The sequence below is a fragment of the Candoia aspera genome, chromosome 15, assembly GCF_035149785.1.
Source record: "Candoia aspera isolate rCanAsp1 chromosome 15, rCanAsp1.hap2, whole genome shotgun sequence".
In the NCBI taxonomy this organism is placed as follows: Eukaryota; Metazoa; Chordata; class Lepidosauria; order Squamata; family Boidae; genus Candoia; species Candoia aspera.
Genome location: NC_086167.1, coordinates 8,093,832 through 8,116,780, shown reverse-complemented (window position 1 = coordinate 8,116,780; position 22,949 = coordinate 8,093,832). Strand labels below are relative to the sequence as shown.

At 40.0% G+C, this 22,949-nt stretch overlaps 1 protein-coding gene across 2 annotated transcripts in view; it reads left to right on the top strand.

The window, feature by feature from the left end:
• The window catches only part of MED13L (mediator complex subunit 13L), a 156,539-nt gene that overhangs the window by 88,559 nt on the left and 45,031 nt on the right, over nucleotides 1–22,949 (top strand). Inside the window, exons 5-9 of one of the 2 annotated variants that reach the window (XM_063315733.1) lie at nucleotides 11,836–11,981; nucleotides 15,747–15,941; nucleotides 16,494–16,682; nucleotides 20,125–20,287; nucleotides 21,778–21,879. In XM_063315733.1, the coding sequence (XP_063171803.1) occupies nucleotides 11,836–11,981; nucleotides 15,747–15,941; nucleotides 16,494–16,682; nucleotides 20,125–20,287; nucleotides 21,778–21,879 (795 nt within the window). Of the gene's footprint in view, nucleotides 1–11,835; nucleotides 11,982–15,746; nucleotides 15,942–16,493; nucleotides 16,683–20,124; nucleotides 20,288–21,774; nucleotides 21,880–22,949 lie in introns of both variants that reach the window. The other variant, XM_063315732.1, reaches the window with a different exon arrangement.

Here is a 22,949-nt window from a genome sequence, read left to right as displayed (position 1 = left end):
CAAGCTCATTTCATAGAGGATATATTGGCTTGAAGAAAAAATTGGGGTTGGAATCTAAGCGATTAGATTAGTTTTGAACCAGTTTGTCTCTCAGTTGTTTTGAGTATAAATTAAAAAAAAAAAAATGGAATTCAGCACAACTTCCCCAGATAATTCCAGATTATGCTGAGTATGTATGCGTGGCAGTTTTAAATATCTTAAAGTCTTGCATAGGGGTACCTCTCCGTGGTGACAGTTAAGATGTCCAACCAAGCAATAACTACCATAAACAGGGTTTTGCAAACAGCCATTAAAGTGTGGCTTGTCATGTCATTTCAGAGTTTTGCTTGTTTAATAATCATTTGCTGAACCGTGTGTCTGATTGATTTGCTATAAAGTTAGTTGCTGCATTTGGACATAATGCCAGACCACAATTAATTCTGTTCCCTTTCCTCCATTGCTGTCGGAGGGGAGGGGCAATTCAGAGGCGTTTACTTCTCTCTGTGTGATTTTTAAATCATTATTATTATATATTGCAGATAAATCTTATCTCTGTAGATGTGAAGAGCTAGAAAGGGGGGAGGGGAATCTTTCCCTACCACACTTTTTTCCTTGAGTCTCCCCCCAGCCCCCCCAAAAAAGCCTGGCTAAGAATCAGGAATGTGGAAATGTGGAAATCATGAAGGGTCATTTTATCATGCCTTGTAAAAAAGCCAGAAAATTTTGGATTCAAATACATACAATAATACAAAGAACTTTGAAGACTAATAACTGCTGTAAAGAAGATCGAAAGATATTTCTTTATATTTTGTCTTTTCTTTTTCTCTTTCTTTTTCTTCTTTTCTTCTTTTCTCATCACTTTTCTTTTACTTTCCTTTATTTTCTTTTTCCTTTAAATGTTTTTATTTTGTAAAGAAAAAAAATTCTTTAATAAAAATTAATTTTAAAAAAAGGAGTGTTGAAATGCAACTGGAGGCCATGATATTAGGGAAAGCGATTTATGGATTCTTAAATGTTTGGAATGAGCTATCTAGGATGCAAAGTTGTGATTATTACTGCTAACTAAGGGTGGGGAAACGATTGCAAATTCCTGGAAGTAGGCATGATATAAGGTGCCTTATTTCCCCCCCCCCAACATTGTGGACAACCTTTTTATTGCCTTTCTGATGATGATGATGATGATGATGATGATGGTGATGAAAGCCTGCAGGGAACAGAGGAACTACACATTTTTACTTGTTATTTATTTGAATGCTGTTCAGCTGAATTAACTGTTCTGACCTGTTAACAAAAAGAAACTTGTTAGCACAGTACAAACTATTTTTCCATCGGCTTTTGATATTAAAAAGAGGGTCTACTAACACAGTAAATAAAATGGAGCTGTCTAGAGATCACATGGAAATTGGAATAAAAAAGTGGCACATAATATTGAAGCTTTGGACTGCTAAGTAATCTGTCTGTCTACTCCCACAATTAAATAAGTAAAATAAGGAGTAAGGAAACTAACCTTGATAGAAATATGCAGGACCTGTTATCTAGGCAGAAAGGGCTGAAGCATTTTTAAGGTCCAGAACTACCAGATAACACCTAGAAGCGGATCAGAAGACACCTTCCTAACTGAACTGTAGGGAGCAGGAGAAAGCACAATACAATCAGACTTGCAAGATCCTGTTATAGCCAACCTCAGTAAAAGTATTTTTAGCCTTCCTATGGAGTTGATTTCCAGATCTGGTCTACCTAGTGGAGCTGACAGCTGTTTTGGTTCTTATCTGTTTGTTTTGCTAGCAGTTTAAGCCAATATTTTGTCAGCTCATGAAATCATGATGAATTGAAAATAGGCATTAACTTCTTCCACTTTTCTTTTTCTCAAAAAACCCTAACCTTTAAGGTTTCAAAAACTCATTTGAATGGAAAGGGGGTGGGCATTGGCTCAGAATGCTGCCAACCGTTCCATTCCATTCTAAGACCCCTCTTTTCTCCCTCCTGGTCATACAATACAGAACAGAGCAGAAGCAGTAGGCCCTGTGCTTCCCAGTGCATATTTACACCTGCATCTTGAAGGGAAAACAGAAGCACACATACTGTACACACAAAGCTGGGTAACACACTTTGTGATCCAGAAGAAAATGCAGATGGCTGCTTTGAGCATGAATGGTAAAGGGGTCAGAAAGAATCCCCAAAGCCATGCTTTCCATGCTGACCCTTCTTGGATTTTAAATCCAGATTGACCCAGTCAGGTTCTAGTTAATTGAGTCTGGCATGAGAAGAGACTGGCTCTCCCTTCACCCCATTTGTGCTGTTACTTTACCCTTCTTAGGCTCATGAGGACTGAGGAAAAGAGCCCAAGTTGTGAAGATACTTTCTCTCAGAGTTGCCTCGATATCTGACGACAGACCTCTCTGTAATGTAGATTGCTAGCTGATCTTTTCCTTTTTGCTTGTGAATGGAAACTGTACGAGTTAGAGATAAGATCAGCCAGAAGAGAATATCAAGAGACAAGCAGATTACTTCTGGCATGGTAGTTTTGGCAAGAGCACATACCAAGTGTCAAGATAATGCATTTATAACATTATCTAAACACTTTCACAATGCAAAGGAGTGTTTGGATAACACAGGATTTTATCTGAACACTCTGGATGTTACTGAACAAATGGGCTAATTAATATTCTTAGAGGAATATCTTGGGGGTTTTTTTTTTTTTTTTGGAACTTACCACTTCGGAATTTGTCAGATAGCAAGCAATTACCTCGTTCGGATAGATTTAACGTGGGTCATACCCTGGTCAGAAACGGTTGCATCAGTGTTGCTGATTGAGGGAGATGGGATTTTTTTTTCTGAACGGAGGCAGGGAAGCAGAGCAAAAAGGCACATACTTCTGTCCAGATGGTTCTAGGTTCAGCCCCCCCCCCCAAAAAAAACCAACAGCATCATCACCAACAGCAAAAATTTCCAAGTCTCTGGAGAACTTAGGCATCTAAAGTAGCATTTGACTTTGCAGGTACTCAATTCTATTTTGCTAAGGGATCTGCTTATGGTTGGAATACCATTTGCAAGTATTCTAGCCTGCGCTGTCCTCCCGTTTTCCATTGGCTCAGATGCATTGGAAGTGGGTCTGGGAACAAAGTGATCCATTCCAGACCCTATAGAAACTTGGTTTAAGAAATCCTTTTTTTAAAATAAGAACTTTATTAGAGTTCCAGAATCTGTTAAAATACAAAGTACAGAAAAGTTTGAATAAAGACCTATAAAAGGAAAAACTGAAAAGTGCAAGAATAGCAGGAAAAAATAAGGAGAAAGTGATCTTTTCCAACACAGATATAAATGCTTATTGTATAACTTGATCTCTTACTCTTAACTAAACCTAAAGTCACATTATTTCTATAGAAAAATAACAATTTAATCGTCAAAACCCAAAACCAAAACTTCATGGTTTTTTTTCCCCCCCCAGTTACAAGCAACTAGTCCAAAAGTGGTTTCCAAGTAGAAACAAATCCAGTCCCGGCATTTTCTCTTATTGCTGCTGTCAGTTTTGCCATCTGCGCCAACTCCATTAATTTCACCATCCATTTTTCCATTGTGGGAATTTGTGCATCTTTCCATCTTTGTGCATACAAAAGTCTTGCTGCTGTTATCAGATACAGGAACAAAGTCCCACATTTTCTTTCAAGTTGTCGGTCCATCAAGCCCAAAAGAAACAATTCTGGTTTCAGAAACTCAGTTTAAGAAATCCCGAATGATTAAACCTGAACATTTTTAGTCAGTTAATTAGATTTCCAGAAATCTACACAGGCATTGAATTGTAGGTAAAGGGTAAAGGTTTCCCTTGACATTGAGTCCAGTCATGTCTGACTCTAGGGGGCGGTGCTCATCTCCGTTTCAAAGCCGAAGAGCTGGCGTTTGTCCGTAGACACTTCCTCCGTGGTCATGTGTTACCTGCCCGCCGAAGCAGTACCTATTCATCGATTCACATTTGCATGTTTTCGAACTGCTAGGTTGGCAGGAGCTGGGACTAGCCACAGGAGCTCACCCCGTCACGCGGATTCGAATAACGCCCCCCCCAAATGCCCTCATTAACTGGCTTCGCCACTGTTACCAAGCAAGATTGTTATAATGTGTACTGCTTCATTAAATTCTTGAGAAATTTCTTTTATAAGAATAGGTGTTCTGAGTTAAAATGGCAGTAAGAGGAATATGGAAGAGGAATATGCATCGAATGTTGAGGAAAGCATCTTAGTGTTGTTAGTAGGACTTTGTGTCACTTTCGTGCTTCGGAAAACGGTGCTTCAGCACACATGGGGGGGACCACAAACTTAGCACCTCTCTGGATAACTTCTTGAGTTAGCCATGCCTTTTTCTTGGGTTGCATGGATGCTGTCTGACACTCCCATTCAAGCTCAGGAAAAGATCCAGCCTCAAGAATTGCAGGGAGGTGTTGCGTTACCCCCACGTGCATTCAAAAGCCCTTTTTTTGGAATCAGATCTGAGGCATGGCATTATTTTAGGACATAGCCAGTGCAGTCTGGTAGCTTGACTGAAATAAAACTGTGTGTTATTTAAGGAGAGCGTTTCCAAACTAAATTTAAAACTACGTATCTAAATGTTACAATTTTTTCAGTGATACAAACATATGGCTTCAGCTAATAAATGAAACCCGATTAGACGTTAAGGGTGGTGTGCCTGTAGGCGTTTTACGCTACAGTAATGGAAAGAAATGCAGTTATGATGAAATCCCACACAAAGAAACATTTGTTGTTCGCATGAGATTAAATTTTAAAGTACATTTGAGAAATTTACGAACACGGCTGAGGAACTAGGCGTATGTAAAAGCAGTGCTGTTTATGCAGTTGAAAAAAGCAGGTGTTTGCTGTTAAATTGGTGACAATCCCAGGGCTCCTAATGAGTACTGAAGTTTCAATGCTAGCATAGAGAGGCTGGTGTCGGAAGAGAGGAACATTTATAGAACTAAATGGAGATATCAGTGAAGGGTAAAAGAATCTGAAAAAAGCACCCAGAGTCCCCCATTGAGGGAGAGGGGCTGTAATATAAATCCAGTCAATCAGGAAGGAAGGAAGAGAAAGAAAGAAAGAAAGAAAGAAAGAAAGAAAGAAAGAAAGAAAGAAAGAAAGAAAGAAAGAATCTGCTCCCTCAACAAGACGCTTTACTCAATGCAGAGATTCGGATGACCCAGTAGCCACCAACTGTGCTTTGAGATGCCCCTATGTTCAGGACCTCTTTCCTTTGAGCGGTTGGTGATAGGCCACCATCTGTGGTTTGTTCCAATGTTGCTGGGTAATCTGAACATAGCACTGTGTCATCTGGGAACCCTTGGCTTGTTTAAGTTGTCCTTCTGGCTTGCTTCAGCCAGAAGAAGCTCTTGTCCTGCAGACACAGCAATTTCAAAAGAAAGAACTGCCTTGTGTTCTATAGCCACATTGTTTAGGGAGGGGAATGCTCTGTGGTGCTTTGATAGTTGGTAGCTAAATTGCTCATACTGAACAAAGTCATTATGAGTGCACTGAATGATTGAAATAATCCAGTGGCTTTTTCTTTAGTTTAAAATATAAAGTAGGAAGTGCCTTTTCAAGTGGCTAGTAATTGTTGGCCAGAGGTAGGGGACCTTTGTTGGGACACTCTGATCTGGAATGTAATGGAGATAGCTACCAACTTGGAATTCTTGATCATTCTTGAGAATGAACAATTGGTCACTGTTTTAGATTCTATTAAGCAGAAGATGAATTTCAGTGACATCTGATTAAGTTAATTATTTTCAGAAACCCCTTCATGTATATCTCTTTATGTTGATCAAAGCCAACTCTCATGGGTTATTGGTGTATTCAGGCGGCTATGCAAAGTGGCTGTATTCACACACTTGGCTGATTATTCAAAATTAAGAGCTATTTAATCCTCCAAATAGAAACATTTTACATGGAAATCATGGACATGAAGTGTCCTCATGTGTGTTTCCCATCTAGTTTTCTAGACTGCTCTGTACCAGTGAAAAAAAGTGTTGAGGGGAGGGGACATTTCACAAATTTAATCTTTTGAAGGCATCTAGCTTTACCTTGAATTGTTTTAGTAAGAACATTTTCATAACTAATGTTAATGAAACTGGTAACTTACTCTTTTATAAATGCATGCCTTTGAGGACAAGAGTAGAATAGGAACGGAATAGTTGATCAGGTAGCTGAAATTATTTTTCCTGAAGCTGAGATGTTTAAAAAAGCTTTTTAAATAGGACTTTTATTGTCATTCTGCTTCGAATGTGGGTCAGCGTATAGCAGAGAGGTTTCCTCGTCCTTGATTATTCCGTCTCTTCCAAATTTAAGGTAGCATAACTCTACAGTAATAGGATTTTTACAAATATAAATGGCTGTGGAAAGTGCATTCCTAACTATATGGGTTTGTACCATCTTTCCAAGCGAAGCTTTTTTAGGGCTTTCAAATAAACATAGGAAATTACTTCATTCCAAATCCGTTCAGCTAACTCATAATTGTCTGTGCTGACTGCTATCTAAGTAAACAGCTGAGTTCTTTACAAGCTCTGCTTTCTGAGATCTTTTCTGTAGAGATGCTAGAAGCCAGGATAACTCATAAGGGTTTCAGAATTATTAAACATTATAGGCATCTTATGGAAATTCTGATACAGAACACACACACTCAAACATTACCTACTCAGCCAAATTTTTTAATAACCGCTTGGTTACTTATAAAGAAAGGTTGAGGAATAATTTGCTTGTTCATCACAGAGCTGTTATTAGTCTGTACGTGATAGCAAATAAAGTGTTAGAGCAAGGCTCTGTGTTTGTGCAATGTCTTTCATCAAGACCGCTTAATGGTATATGTCCCTCTGTGCTCTATTTGTTATATTATTTCGGAGAGTGAGTTGTTGAAGAGAGATGATACTTAAAATCTGTGTCTATACTTTAATGCAAAATTTAAAAATACAACCCCCCCCCAAAAGGATGTGATTGTGAAGTATGTTTCCCTTTGAAACTGACAAAATAAAAAGGTGCAGAGGGAATCCCTTTATCTTTGATCTAGAACTCCTTCTTATTGTTGATTGCATGCATGATGGAACTGAAGTCCAGCACATATGCAGGCATACCAGATTAAGCAGGTGTGATCAAGGAGATTGTATCTTGAAAACTTCATGGAAAATAGTGAACCTATTGTTAGATGGATTACTTAATCATGAACACTGAAAATACTGGATATAATGCAATACAAACAAAGCTTTTGTAGACACACCATCCTTTACAGTCTGAGGAATGAAACTAGGACATCCCTAATAAACATTTGTTTCCCTTTCTTGTCCAAACGAAAATATTGGTTAATAACATGGGGATAAGCCATGATACAAGCCAACTTCAGCTGGGGTTTCATGTAGTTATTCTGAAACTTGCAATTCTAATTCTACTTTCCAGGTTTGAACAAAATAGGAAATGCCTTGCTGTACTTTTATTACCTGATGCAAGAATATGCAACCATTTTGGGACTAAGGGCAGCACTTGAACTTTGAATGTGGAAGCCACACTTAAAAAAAAGGCAAAAAATAAATGTGATTTAATTTAAATACTTCTAATATTTTAATTTTGTTTCCCTTCTCCCACATTGACATTTTCAGTTAATTGACAGCTTTGAAAGGGGCTAATTTGGAGGGCTGCATTCAGGCCTGAGGCTAGAAGTTAAATTTCTGCTTTATGTGTGCACACACAAATGCATCCCAGTAAGGAAGCTCACGTGAGCGCTTTTACAGAATTACAATATCTGTTTTGGGCCACAGGAGAGTTGGCTAATAAAAAGGGCTATGTGTGTGTTCTAGTTAAGTAGTATCTCTGCTTTCTTGCAAATTTTTTGAGTTGCATGCATTTCTGGAGAATAACTCTGTTCATGCTGCAAAGGCGGGAATGGACTGGCTACAGGAATGCATAGAAGGTTCTTGCGTATCTGTTTATACAGTTGTCTGAATGTGGGCAATGGAAAGGGAGCCCCTAGAGGAAGACCAGGGAAGCTTTATTGCGCATATTTGAATGACTTATAAAAGGTGTTCTACCTCTGGCGCAGCACATGTTGAAATCATCTGAATTTAACTAAAAATGCTCCCTTGCTAGATCTAAGGTTGCTTTGTATAAAACATATCTGCTATAATGCCTCTTATGTTCTGTTAACGTTCTCAATAATGTCTTTTATGTTCTCAATAATTCAATAATTATTCAGTCCTGCATAATTACTAAATAATAATAATAATAATAATAATATATTGCCTTCTTGGGTGTATGTGAATGTAGCTTGGAACTTGCAAACATTCCCAGAGGGTGTCTGTCATACGTCTATTTAAAGTAATTAACTTATCTTTCAACCTAGAAAGTCACCAGGTGGCTTACAACAGCTGTTAAAATATAATTAAGCACAAAACAGTTATTTAATAATACAATATAAAAGGAACATGGAAACCACTGAAATGGAATTGGAAGAAAGTAGAGTTGAAGATATGCAAGCTATTTCAAATGAAGATTTTTATTGCACTTAAGGGAGATCAAGCCTTTTTAGGAAGAAAATTCCAGAAATACTGGATGTGGCTTTGTGTATTCTGTGCTCCTTGATTATAAACGTACGTGCTTCCTACATTTTAGATGGTCTGTGGGTGTTATAATATCCAGTTATGACACCTCCCCACCCCTCCAGTGGGTTCATAAATCACTTCCCTGTTTGCTTTTAGTTTCATGCTATAACACTTGGAAAAAATCCTCACACCCCGAGCCGTCCTGTGTCTCCATAATACAAGTTCCTTCCTTCTTTCTTCCCCTGTGAGATCCAAGTGGATAAACAACTGGCTTGCACATCTGTTTTTCGCTACATTTTGTAAGTTCCACAGCTGCTTTCCATTACAATCCACATTTTGCATGGAGGTGATTGCCATGGTGTCAGTAAACAGATAGTGGACATGTGCCATTAAGCTGTGTATTTGCAGACATAAGCACTCTCCCCCAACCCCATGTTTAGTTGTATGCCCCAGGACATAGTATGTTCAGCTGTCACTGTAATCAATGTTTGGAATGTCTTAGTCTACTGCCATTAAGTGTGAACGACACATAGTTCATTGTAGGACATCTGTTCTGCCACCATAGGCTGTACATGGAATTCATTCTGTTGGGAAAAAACAAGCTGGTGATATCTTCAGATCTCCAATTTGTAGTGGCATGTTTTCCTGAAGGTTGGAAACTTCACCCAGGCATCACGTATGAATAGAAAGCAGCCTGATTTTCACCCTCCAAATGGCAGGAAGGTTCAGCTTCCTATACAGATGTACCGTACATTCCGTCTTAATTCCCTTACATACACATTTCCACATAATGAGTGAGAAATCTGGACTTAAAATACAGAGTATCCGGTTTTGGTTTGCATTTTGCAGAAGTACATAAAACTACAAAGGTCACTTCACATTATCCCTGATTTGGTGACTGTGATGTCTTGCACCTTAAAAACCCAGGATTTGTCACCCAGCAACAAGTTTGGGTTTTAAAATGGGCTGATAGCCTTGGCTTCGGTGGGTATAATAAACAAACGCAAGCTACTTCTGTGTAATTTGTTCTCATTTGCCCAAGTAGAGGATAATATAAGAGCTGGTTATTCATTTATTAATATAGTTTAATAAGTCAAGTATCTAGTGTTTTCCTTTGTATTTTATTTATTGACTCTGTCACCCTCTAAGTAGCAGTAATCAAAAGCCAAATTAGAAGTACTGTAGCAATTACACAGGAGTAGATCTGTGGGTTGGGGTCAGAGGCAGCTGTTTTCATCCCAACTGTATTCACATTGGTGAATTATGGGGCCAGGTTCTCCAGACAGTTGTATATAGTCTACAGTAAGGTTGGAGGTTAAAATTGTTCTTTTGGAGTCTTTTAAAGATACCTGATGGCTGAGAATTCTTGAGCAGTTCTTCTCCTCTGCCTTGCTAGGTCACTCCGAAGAAGCTCTACTTCCTTTATGGGGTGGGCTGATGAGATAGCTGCTCAGGTTTGAAGGGCGGTACGCTAAATTATCCCATTGGTTTGCGTCCTTTCCTTTCAAGTGCACTTGTAAATTGGCTCGGGAAAGGCATTGCTGTTAGCGCTGGCTTGGTGCCAGAGAGAACTGGGAGATTCACTTCAAGACCCTTGTGATTCTAGAACAGAGTTTCTCAACCTTAGCATGCTGACTGGGGAATTCTGGGAGTTGAAGTCCACAAGTCTTAAAGTTGCCAAGATTGAGAAATCCTGTTCTGGAGAAATCGGCTGAGCCCTTATTCCTGGGAAACTCCAGCCAGAAGCAGCCCCACTTTCTTCTGAGAAGGGTCCTTCTTCCCTTTAGCTAAAAAGTAAAGTGGAGGAGCCATCTGAGTGTCTTTAGGGGCAGTGAGCATAGGATACCTCTTCATTGCTTCTGTGTAAATCAAAGGAGGGCACTTCCTGGGGAATGGCTGAGAGAGGCTAGGAGTTTTGTGGCACAGCTCCCAAAAGGTAGGTGCCTGTGTAAAAGACCCGGGGTAGCAGTTCCTCCAATCAAGTGGCTTTCTGCAGGATCCTAAACTGGTTTCAGGAAAGTTAGGAAAAAAATACTGGAACTAGATTTTTCATCTTTGGTGACTGCTCTTGCTTAGAAAAATTAGTCTTGTCTGAGAAGCCGTTCTTTTCCATCTCCCCCTAACTTTTGCCAGTTGAACCCCCTTCACTTGAAGAGAATTGCATGCCATGTGACTGCTTCAGGGTACGAGCATTGCATGTACCTTGTTAGCCTGGTCTGTAGCACAGTGGGGTGGGGATGCGGCGATCATAATTCATGCTGTCAGCTCTGCTCCCCCAGGATTACACATGCAGCCCAGCTTCTGTGCTACAACGGGGTGGAATGGCGTTCTCAAAGCAACTTAGCCCTAAAATATTGGAAGAGGAATACAAAATGCCCATTCTCTTAGGTTACATTTTTGAGGAAGAACTCTCATTCTCTGGTTGAGCTGACCCCTGTCTGATTTCCACAAAACAGAAGTGAAAGGGCTTTGCCAGAGTGTTAGAAATGCCCTTATCCTAATTATGGCAAGATAAAGATGTTGCTTAAGGGACGCGGTGGCGCTGCGGGTTAAACTGCTGAGCTGTCGATCGGAAGGTCGGCGGTTCGAAACCGCGCGGCGGGGTGAGCTCCCGTTGCTCGTCCCAGCTCCTGCTCACCAAGCAGTTCGAAAACATGCAAATGTGAGTAGATTAATTGGTACCGCTTCGGCGGGAAGGTAACGGCGTTCCGTGTTGTCATGCTGGCCACATGACCCGGAAGTGTCCTATGGACAACGCCGGCTCCAAGGCTTTGAAACGGAGATGAGCACCGCCCCCTAGAGTCGGACACGACTGGACTTTACGTCAAGGGAAACCTTTACCTTTACCTAAAGATGTTGCTTACCATATTTTGCTGCTTCCTCAACTGTTCATGAGAAAGGGCTTAGATGGCTTGATTGTGGTAAGGGTGAAAACATGTTTCTGTTCTTTCTTGTGGTTCAGCGTGAGTTTTAGTTTAGTGCAGCAGATTCATTAGATGTGTGAATTGAAGTGTTTTCTGAATGTATGATGGCTTAATCAGCCTTCAGACTTTCTCCCCACCCCTCCCTCCCAGCTTGTCTGTTTTTATAATCCTCTTGTATTGCAAGGAGGACTTGATGGTTCTTCTACTACTTACACCAAAGGTGAGAATGGGCTTACACCACTTTCCAAGCACCATGTGTTGTAAATTCTGTTCAAGTGAGACCCATAGGATCTGGAGGACCCCATTCTCTGATGCGCTGATCTTGGGATCTAATGAGCTACTAACTTTTTTTTCCCTCCCTTCCTACAGTGAGCATTTGTCCTGCGCCTTCACATTCTTCCTCCATGGGGAAAGTAATGTGTGTACGAGTGTGGAGATTGCTCAGCACCAGCCAATCTACCTTATCAGTGAGGAGCACCTTCATATGGCCCAGTCCTCTCCTATGCCTTTTCAAGGTAGGGTGTATATTCTATGTATGGCATATGTTTCTCAATGTGATGTGACCTGGAACAAAACTTTTATTAAATCTTCGGAGACATTTTTTTCTTGCCAATAGCCTTGGCAGTGATGGCAACTACAGGTAGTCCTCGCTTAACAACCATTCATTTAGTGATGGTTTGGACTTACGACGGTGCTGAAAAAAACGACTTACGACAGGCCCTCACACCTGCAACTATTGCAGCATTCCCGCAGTCACATGGTTGCAATTTGGGGGCTTGGCAACTGGTTCACATTTACGACTGTCACAGCATCACGTGATCACCATTTTCGACCTGCCCTGCCAGCTTCTGGCAAACAAAAACAGTGGGGAACCGTTTGATTCACTTAACGACCACGTGGTTTGTGTAACACCCATGGTGATTTGCTTAACAATTGCCACAAAAGGTTGTAAAATTGGGTCGGATTTGCTTAATGACTGCTTCACTTAGCAACTGAAATGCCAGTCCTAATTGTGGTTGTTAAGTGAGGACTACCTGTACTTGCATTAACTCTAAACTCTCTTCTGGTGGCCTCTCCTTCTGTTTTCCCTTGGGATGAATTCCATCCAGAATTTAATACCTTGACTCAAAACTGCCCAAGATGTACAAGGCTGTCCATTCTCTGCCACTCCAAAGGGTTTGTGTCCTCTACCTCAACCACTGCTTTTCTGCATTGGAGAAAAGGGGCTTGATGGCTGCAGTCTTTTGAGAGAAGACACCACCATTTAGACCTTCATCTATAAAGCAGAAAAGATTTCTCTCTTTCTTCTGTGCGTGTGTTGTTTTGTCTTAATTTCATGGCTCATTTTATTCCCATCCCCACCCTTCAGGAAAGCAGTTAGCTTTAAAACAATTTTTCATACCAGTTTCTAATAAAAAATTTAACCTATTTTGGAATGGAGTGCACAGTTAATAGCTATAGATTAGCAGTTTTAGTCCGAACCCTGATAAACTTTATCATCAAAGACAGGATCCAACTTAAATACACCTTAAAACTGTTGATTCACCAAATCAGTGAGTTGGGCCTAAGGCTATTTATTAAGAATCCAAACATGGTTGAGCTTGTGCTGGCATTGGATTTGAAGCATTGCTAAACGCAAGTAGAAAATAGCTTTGTATAGAAAGTTCTAAAGTAAAAGGGCGCATTGGGGATTTAGCTTTGGAGTCACACCAGCTTTGTAATCTATTCCTGGCGATGGTGAGACTTATTTTGTCCTCCCTTCATTTTCTTTTCTTTTTTATGCTTTAAGCAGCTCTGCTTTATTGATTGCTTTTTTCCTGAGAATGTAGCAATGTGGCTCTTCCTCGGTTTAGGAAACCTTGATCTTATTAGCCTGGGTGTGTTTGTGCGCTTTTAAAAAAAACCATTGCAGGGGATTGAAGATTAAGATGCCCCACATTCAGAGCGTCTTCTTGGGACCTTAGCTTGCTGACAGCGCAGAGTCTCAGCTTTTAAAATCACAGTCATCTTTTTGCAGCTTGGCTCAGTGGGTCTTAAGTGCAGTTGTTCCTTCCTTGACATCTAACTTTTCTTGCCCTTTCACATTTATTCTGAATATACATTTGCTTCCTTTCCCACCTTTATATCTCCATTTCGAGTTTTAATATTGCTGCAAGGCAGATGGATTTAAATCAAGGCTATATAAATGGATACTTTTTAGGACCAATGATAAAAATAATTTAAAAAAAAGATGGGGAGAGAGGAGGTTAAACCATTTCCCTTGGTAATTAATGTATTTCCTGAAGAGCTATGCGATTTAATTGGTTGCTGTAACAATTAACCAATATTGGCTTGTAACTAAATAAAGCCCTTATGCTACCTTGGAGCATAATCCATAACGTTTGATCATGCTGTTTTATCCTTTTACATTAAATAATTAGATCTGCTTAGAGACAGATGAGGATACACATTCTGAAATAATGGATTCCTGTTTGACTGCTCACTTGCAAGACATAGTAAAGTTCATTCACTTGAAAAATATGGGCATAGTCCAGCAGAAAGGGATATTGTTTTATGCTTACCTGAGAACTAGCGTGCTTGAGTCCTTGACTGATCAGAGAGACCCAGGTTCCAGTCCAGCTTCAGCCGTGGAGATTCACTAGGTGATTTTGGGCCAGTTGCCCCCTCTCTCTCAGCCCAACTAACCTCACAGGGTTATTGTGGGGAGAAATTGAAGGGGGGAATGCCAGATATGCTGCCTGAAGCACCTCTTTGCCAGAAGCAGGAATCTGATAATTAAAGAGTTTTTTTTAATGAAACGGAAACACAGTTCTCTTTGCACAGGAATACCTGATGTGATCTATTTTTAGAACATATGATCAAAATAAATAGTGTGTCATCATTTTAATTCTCTTCCACTCAAGGAGCAGATATTTTCCTATCATGTATCCTTCTTCTTCTTCTTTTTTAAAGAAAAACCTCAATAGGTGGGCAGTAAAATTAAATATAAGTATATTTATTTCATCTTGAATCATCTTTTCCTAAGAGATGCTTATTTGACTTTTAACTTACTGTATTATTTCTTTCTTTTCATTTTTGTATATATCTAAGGGATGCTTATCCCCCCTGCTTTTTTTTGTTGTTGTTGTTGTAGTATATAGTTGCCAGTTTATTAATAAAACTGCTGTTTACAGAATAGCCAAAATCTTTAGTGTCGTGGTAGCTACTGGTGTGCCTGGTGCTGTTCAAAGTAGGATTTTTTAAAGTTATTGACAAAAAGAGAATCATAATCCAAAAGAGCAGTCACATATTATGCTTATAAAGTATATGTCAAACTCCTTCAGATGCTTCTGAAAGAACTGAATAAGTTTCTAAGAAGGAAATGAACGAACTAGAAAAGAAATGGTTTTTAGAAGAGGGTTGAAGAAACATTGAGGCATTTGTGATGTTACCTGAAAGAGAATATGCTGCTCTAAAGCAGTGTTTCTCAGCCTTGGCCACTGGAAGCCTTGGCCACTTGGGCTTGGACATGGCTGGCTGGAAATTCTGGGAGTTGAAGTCCACACCTCTTCCAGTGGCCAAGGTTGAGAAACCCTGCTCTAAAGGGTGTGAATTCTGGGAACAATGAGAGATAGTCAAGGACGGCCAATTAAGGATGGACAGAGCAAGCAACTAATTAATTTGCATGCAATTTGCTTAAAAATTAAGCTGCTGAGCTCCAAGGATAGATTGCCTGACATACTCTGTAATCTCCTTACTCCAAAATGATCCTCAGATTTCAAATCCTCAAACGCAAACCAGCTGGAAAAGCATCCAGTGGGCTGAAATAGTGACCCAAGATGGAACGAGGGAGTAAAAAAAATGTGTGTTGTTTCTTATGTGCTATCACATGTGCTCTCTTTTTAAACTTGGAGTCTTACACTGCACGCAGCGCTTTAAAGTCTGGAGAGAACATTCTTTGGCCTGACTGGAAAGATTTAGGAGCCAATTTTAAATGAAACTACAACAATATTATACATTTTGGCTAGAATAAAAAGCTGAAATAATTGGAAATTCCTCTCTTCTATGCAAATATGGAATCTCTGAAGAAGGTCCTTATCAGACCAAGGTTTGGATAATACTCCAATGCAGTTTCCTTTCCTTGAGGCTACAGCTGGATGAATGTAATGGGACTGACTTCTGAGTAAAAAATACTTACGATTGTGCCCCATGGTTTCCCATAGAAGAAGGTTGGAATGATTTTTGGGAGCTCTTGCGGATTATAGGTGCTGACCACTCCTTTTTTTTTTTTTTTAAATCAGTGTTGATCAGTCCATATGGCTTAAGTGGTACTTTAACGGGCCAAGGTTACAAGATGTCGGACCCAGCAACCAGGAAGTTAATTGAAGAATGGCAGTATTTTTATCCGATGGTGCTGAAGAAAAAGGAGAGTGTGAAAGAGGAAGAAGAACTGGGATACGATGACGATTTTCCAGTGGCAGTAGAAGTCATAGTTGGTGAGAATCGGTATTTTTCTTGAAAAGTGTCTTCCATTTGCTCAGCTCCAGTTAAAATGAACCAACATAAAAATAAGACAGAGTCCTGAAGTAGCACATGCTTTACTGTGGTTCTTCTAGTATTTTGATACATTTTTTTGTTTAAGCCGGTGTTTCTCAACCGTGGCAACTTTAAGACGTGTGGACTTCAGCTAGCCCACGCGTCTTAAAGTTGCCACGGTTGAGAAACACCGGTTGAAAATTTGGGACATTTTGTTTTGTGACATAGAACCATTTCAGACTACTTCTTTGGGCTTTCATTTCATTATAAAAGCAACCCTTCCTTCCTTCCTCCCTCTCTCCCTCCCTCCCCTCTTTCAATCTCTCTCTTTCTCTCTCTGATTAACTGATGTGCCATCCACACACACACACACACGTAATTGCAGATGCAATTAGCATGTCAAGTAGAAAGGATGTTGCTGTATCACAAATACAATATTAAAAAAAAGAAAAAAAAAACCCCAAATACCTATCTTGCTTCTGTCCTTCCTTCCTTCCTCTCTGCCTTAACAGGTGGCGTCCGAATGGTGTACCCTTCCGCCTTTGTTCTTATCTCTCAAAATGACATTCCCGTGTCTCAGAGCACTTCCACACCAGGAAGCCACGGCAGTGTGGCACAACAAGCAACCGGAAACTTGAAAGACACCAGCAGTTGTGGAATGTTACTCACCCCACCCACTTCTCCGGAGCAGACCATCATAGGTGAGCGAAAAGCTTGGTGTTTTCTCAGGAAGGGTGTTATCTGAACCGCCTGCTTTTGCTCCTGCGGTCACCTAGTCCATTCAGCTGTGGATATTGGGGTAGCTTCCTTATATCTATGCTTATAAACCAAACATCACCTTGGTTTACTTCGGGCAAAGGCTCACCATACCAGATTTTGGGATTTTCTTCTTTGTTCAGCTAGCAATTAAATTCTAGGCCTGCCAATATTCAGATGCATAATATAGTTCTGGCATTAGTTATCCTCTAGGTAGACATAATTGGTGAACATACTATTAATCATAGCAGTTGTTGCTTTTCTTCCACGCAACAGACTTGCACAAATTAGAAAGACCTGGAGGAAACTGAAAAATAAGTCACAGTGCTGACATTTAAGAACGACGAAAACAGGGGGGGAATAAACGTACATTAGGAACTATTTCCCAGTGTGGATATTGAACAGTTTCCCAGGAATAATAATAATAATAATAATAATAATAAGCAACTAATATTTTTTTTCTTAATTGGTGGAATGCCTAGCTGGCTCCCATTATTTGTGCTTTTCTGTGAAAAGCTTTTGCTCTTTGATAAATTTCTTTCAGTCCTTTAGTGAAATAGGAACAAAATGGAAGGAAATTTGTATAGTTACATAGTCTCCAGCTTGGTGCACTGTCGAGTTTTTAGCACAAAACTTACATCAGTGAGAAATTTCTGTTGCAATATATTTTTATAACATTCCTCCCTGGTATGGCATGTTCCAGTTGGCCTGGGCAACCATTTCCAGCCTCCTGGAATATTGTCCTAAGACTGTCCATTCCTGAAGGGTACTCAAGCCTTGAAAATTACTGAGTGACTGAGGGATTCTTACAATCCTAAATTCACCTTGAAGCAGCTTTCTCCAGAAAGATTTCCTGTAGAAGAAAATAGTTTCATTTAGGATCTCCGGTGGTATTTACAATATGTAATTATGGCAATCTGAATAAATATTTTATCAGATGTGACGGGCAGCTTAAATGCTTATGATCAGTAACTTAGGTTTGAAAGAATGTAAAAGTAAATAGGAAGGAACTGGTAATGGACAGGAACTTAACACTTAATCTGGGCAATTTTGTTGCCTTCTCCTGAGGTTTATGCACTGGTGGCTTAGCTACAGTGGCCAAAATAAATGTCTGCCCCATACATATGTGGCTGGATCTAATGTGAAGGTGTACTTTCAAATATTTTCTACTGCCTGAAAATTCATGCATTTGATGGCTCTTTTGAGGCACTGACACTGGGTGTACCTACTGTTCTTCCTTCTTTTCTCATCTCCCCAGTTACCTTCATTTTTTTTTTCATTTTATCTAGTTTATTTAGTTTATTTTATCTAGTTTATTCCTGCCCTGGGCAGGGGGTTGGACTAGAAGACCTCCAAGGTCCCTTCCAACCCTATGATTCTGATTCTATATGCCTCTGGCACTATCTGTGTAGACAGTGTCACATTTTTCTGTATCCAGTGGTTTGCAAATTTTAATGTTGCATTTTATGTAAGTTTGGGATGTGGATAATTAGGACACCTATCCCAACAGCAGTTAAAGCTTTACACGTCAGAACTGTTAACTCTCTGATATGTGAACAGAGAGAGCTTTTGTTAATTTCTAAAATATATTCCATTGGATTCTAGCTCTGTAGCTTTTGATCACTGCCTTATTTGCTTCAAGAAGTAATAGGCTGCTTTTAGCGATCCAGATTAAAACATTTGAACCGATGGTCTTAATTGGCAGAAGCAAAACAGGCTCGGTCCTCTAAATATAGAAGGATTCAAAATAGGATATATTAACCACTTTGAAGATCAGGAAATCAATGCTAGTGGGACCTGTTTCTTGAATCATGTACAAGACAGGCATTTGTAAAATTGACACCCAGGAATTTGAAGCATTTCCCTCCCACATCAAACATTGCATCATTGTTGAAAGCAAGTCAAGTGCGCATTCTTTGTCAGCATATTGGCTGTTACTTGCAGATCAGAAGTGTGCCTGGATCCTGCCTCTGTTGGAGAAATTCAGAGTGCTGACTGTCATACAGTCAAAAGAGCAAGAATAGAGTGTCATTACCACCATTTGAAGCCCCAGAAATAATGGCAAGAAAAACTGGCTCAGCGTGTGTTGTGATCTCAGCAGCAGACACCATTCTCAATGAATTGCTCTCCCCCAGATAGCTGTGTTTTGGCTGTTCCAGTGTTTTATTCATAAGGTTTTCTCTGGCCATGCCAGACATAAGAACAAGGAGTTCTGTAAACATGTTTGACCTTGTTGAGGATTTGTACAATTACCCCCTTTCCCAGCCCAAGCACAGGATTTCTGATATGTGGCTAAGACGCTCAGCGAACACAAAGCTCCCTCTGCTGTCTGGCTTGACGGTTCAAGTTGATGGTTCCTTTGCCCTTGGGATTGCTTTCAGACCAGAAAGCAGAGATCTGCTGCTGCTGCTGCTGCCGCTGCCAAGTGGAAGCCAAACCTCCCGCCTCTGGCGGACAAAACGGGTGGCAGACAAGGAGTGGGGGGGGGGCATGGCATCTCCCCGACCTTTTCTGCTGTTCCCTCTTAAAGCTATATTAATTTGTGAAAGAGCATTATTTATGTATTTGTATTTATTTATCATTGGATTGATAACATTGATATAACTCTGCTGTGAAATGATCGATGCAACATTGATCGTTTGAACATTGCCATGCGTAGAGGTTTTTGATTTGTTTAGCTGTCCTTCCTGGCAGTAAATGTGAATCGACACATTTGCTCTGTTCTGACATGCTGAGGTTGTCTGCACCAGATCCCAGGCTTGGTTTGTGTCTAAAACCAAATTGTGAATATATCCAAACTTTGGATCTGGGTGTTTCCTCATGCCTTATTTGATTTCCTGTTTGGCTAACTGAAAAACAGTGAAATAACTTTTTCAGAATCTGGCTGGCTAGCATCCTAGGGCTTGGGTAAATCATAATTTGCTCAGGTGGAAGAGCAACCCATGCTCTGCCTTCAAAGATGAAGGGCAGACACAATTGAATTAAAGACCAGCATGTCTGTACTGAGTATATAGGACTAAACAGTGGTTTCATATTAGATCTTGATCCCTGTTATATGATAATCATAGAAGGTCTGAAGTGCAGCCTGGATCAAAAGCCAGCCTTGGCAGCAATCGAGTCCTCCTCCTCGTATGTGAATTCAGGAGCAGTCTGACAAGCTACACATGCAACAATTAAATAATTTAGCAATAAAAAGTAGCTAATCCTATATGTAGAGAAATACTGCTGTGTTTGTGCGAAAGAAAAACATGCATATTTATTCTAAAAAGATGACTTATTTTCAACAACAAATGAACAATGTGTGTGTGTGTGTGTGAGAGAGAGAGAGAGATGTCAGCAATCCTTTAACAAATCTAGTTTCTTGAAAATATCTGCTATTTCTTGCAGGTGAAAGTGGAGGCATTCCAAGCATAATCAATCATCCAGCAGCACCAGAGGGAATGGTCACTATGCAGAGTCCAAAAAAATCAGGGAAGATTCCTCCAAAATTCCAGAACTGTATGGTCCACAGAGTTTGGAAGGAGTGTATCCTCAACAGGACACAGTCCAAGTAGGCAAATTGTGTTTTCCTGGATTCTTTTGCTAGAGGCTTCCACAACCGTCCCACTTTAATAGCCTGTCACTCTATGGACATGCATGCGTGTGAATAAATTGATGAATACTTCCCGTGTCAAAACTGAATGAATAGTTTGGAGAATTGTGTTGAAGAATTGCTGGTCCTAATCATTATGAGTTCATTGTGATCCCTACAGAAGCCCATCTGGAAGGAGAGTTAGAGATATATTTATGCACTGTTGTCTTAACCTGAGTTGCAACATCTTGAGTCACTTAAAAGGAATTCTGAGTCATAATATAGAATTTAAAAAAGGCAATTGTTACTCGTCTTCTCAGACCACTGGTCAAGTTTGCTCAGCTTATATGGGTAGTAGTTCTCTCAGAAGTTCAAGCAAGAGTCTTTCATGCCATAGTCGAAAGATGGCAGAGATGGAATCTGTGACCTTGCACATGCTTTTGTGCAAGTCAGAATATTGCCTGCTTTTAATTTATTTGAATGTCATCATTTATTAATGCTAAGTAACTTCCTGTTGTGAAGTTTCCAGCATCCTTCTGGCCTAGATAACGATCTGATCAATTCTCTTGATCTTGTGGGAGCTTCCAGGGAGGGAAGTTATTCTCCAAGATAGGCAAAACCTATGTTACCTAAGGAACTCTGTTCCATAGGTGATCTACAAGTGTGGGTGTATCGTGGCAAGCCTGTGAACTCCTTTACTGAAGCATGTTCAGAACCCCTTGGATATAAATTAGTTGAAGAACTTTTTGTCGAAATGCATTGCATAAATCTTTAAATACGTGCATTTCTGCCTGACACTCAGAATCTTGGACACAGCTTTGTGTCACCCACATGGTGGTTCCTCTTTTATCATAGCCAGGTTTTGGAATTCATTGTCCTAAGAGTTCCATATGGTTCTTCCCTGTGGCATTCACATATCCTTTGTAATTTTGCTAAATCTTGCTCTGCTGTTCATCGGTGATTTGTGTCTTGGTTATATATCAGCCACACAGACACGCACACAAATACATACATATATATGAAGTATGTTCGTTGATATTGCTAGTGGTAACTCTGAATATAGGAGTGGAAAGTATGAGCCGTAAATCTCACTTAGTAATAATATACAGGTATGCGAAAAAGCTCGGTAGCTTCTGCATATAAAAATAAACTGGGTGCCAACTGTACTACAGAGTGCAGGAAGCAAAATTCTCTTCTAGCCAGGCTCATAAAAAATACATTTTGCAAAAGTGTTGCATCCCATTCAGATAATATCTGATTTTTCTGAAATTTTCAAAGCTGATTATAAATAGCTTTACTTAGGCTGGGAAGCAATGGTCATTCATTCATTCATTCATTCATTCATTCATTCATTCATTCATTCATTCATTCATTCATTCATTCCCACCTACCTCTTGAGCCTGTACACTCATGAATTAAGGCTTCCTAGCATGCTGAAATAGTTACCTATGTTTAATTCCTACCAGAAGGAATCCAGTTCCTGCTACCAATGTGGAGGAAGATGCCCCTATCAACTGTGTTTCTTGGGATTTTGTTGATTCAGCCCAAAGAGTCCCCTGCTCTTGTTCCAGGTCAGTATAAGAGAGAATAATCTCAAGACCATTCACATGGGGAAAAAAATAGGATTATGCACGTGAGGAGATGAACCCCATAAACAGCATATTGTGTGGGTAGTTTGAACAGTTTTGCTTAGTTCCTAGGTAAAAGAAGGTGCTGGTGCTGGTGCTCCACAAAGTTTCATGTGCAACAGTGCCACTTTTTCCAAGTGTGAGGCCGTCTAGGACATTTGAACTAAAACTCCTGACTATAAGCTGCTAGGAGTTCAAAGGGTTCTGCACCAAAGTATCAGCAGGGTATCCTGTTGGGCAGAGAAGGCTGCTATGGAAGGTCTGCATCCATGTGGATCTGATCCGATCAGTCAGTCGATATATTGACCTTATTCCAATACTGACATCAATTGATTGTGATCCTGTTCCCTGTAGCAATACTGTAACCCTCCAGCCTTGGTGAAGCTTAATGGAAACTGATCCAATTTGTGAGTTGGTTTGCTCTCTAAAGACTGGCACATAACGGTAATTGATGTGTGACAAAGACCTGCTCCTCTTTTGGAGAACATGCTGTGGAGGCTGAATAGGTTCCCCTCACCCCAGTTTTTGAGTCTTCTGATACCATTTTGCTGAAACTCACTGATGGACTGTCTCATTTGGATGCTTAAGGAAGAAAGGGCAGAAATGGTTTGATAGGCTTAATACATTGACTCCCCCATCTGCTTAATATTACTTCATCAACCTGCCCATTGTTCCTGCTATAGTGGTTTAAGCACTTTTTATCTCACCTCTGCCCTGCAACCTGATCAGACTTCAAATCACTAGATAGATAAATAAGGGCAGCTTCTGGTAGGATGATTAACCTAGAGCTTTAGTAGTAGAAGAGAACAGAAATAACATCAATTTAAAAGAAAATATTGGAGCCTGCATTTTAGCCACAATGAGCTTTTCACACATGCTTTCAAATGTTTTGGCCAAGATCTTGGCCTGCTCGTGTTAGCAGTCCATAAAAGAGGCCTAATGTGCCAGATCATAACAATGTCAAGAATTAGTAGATGAGAGCCATTTGTACCCAGTTCCTAACTGGAAACTAT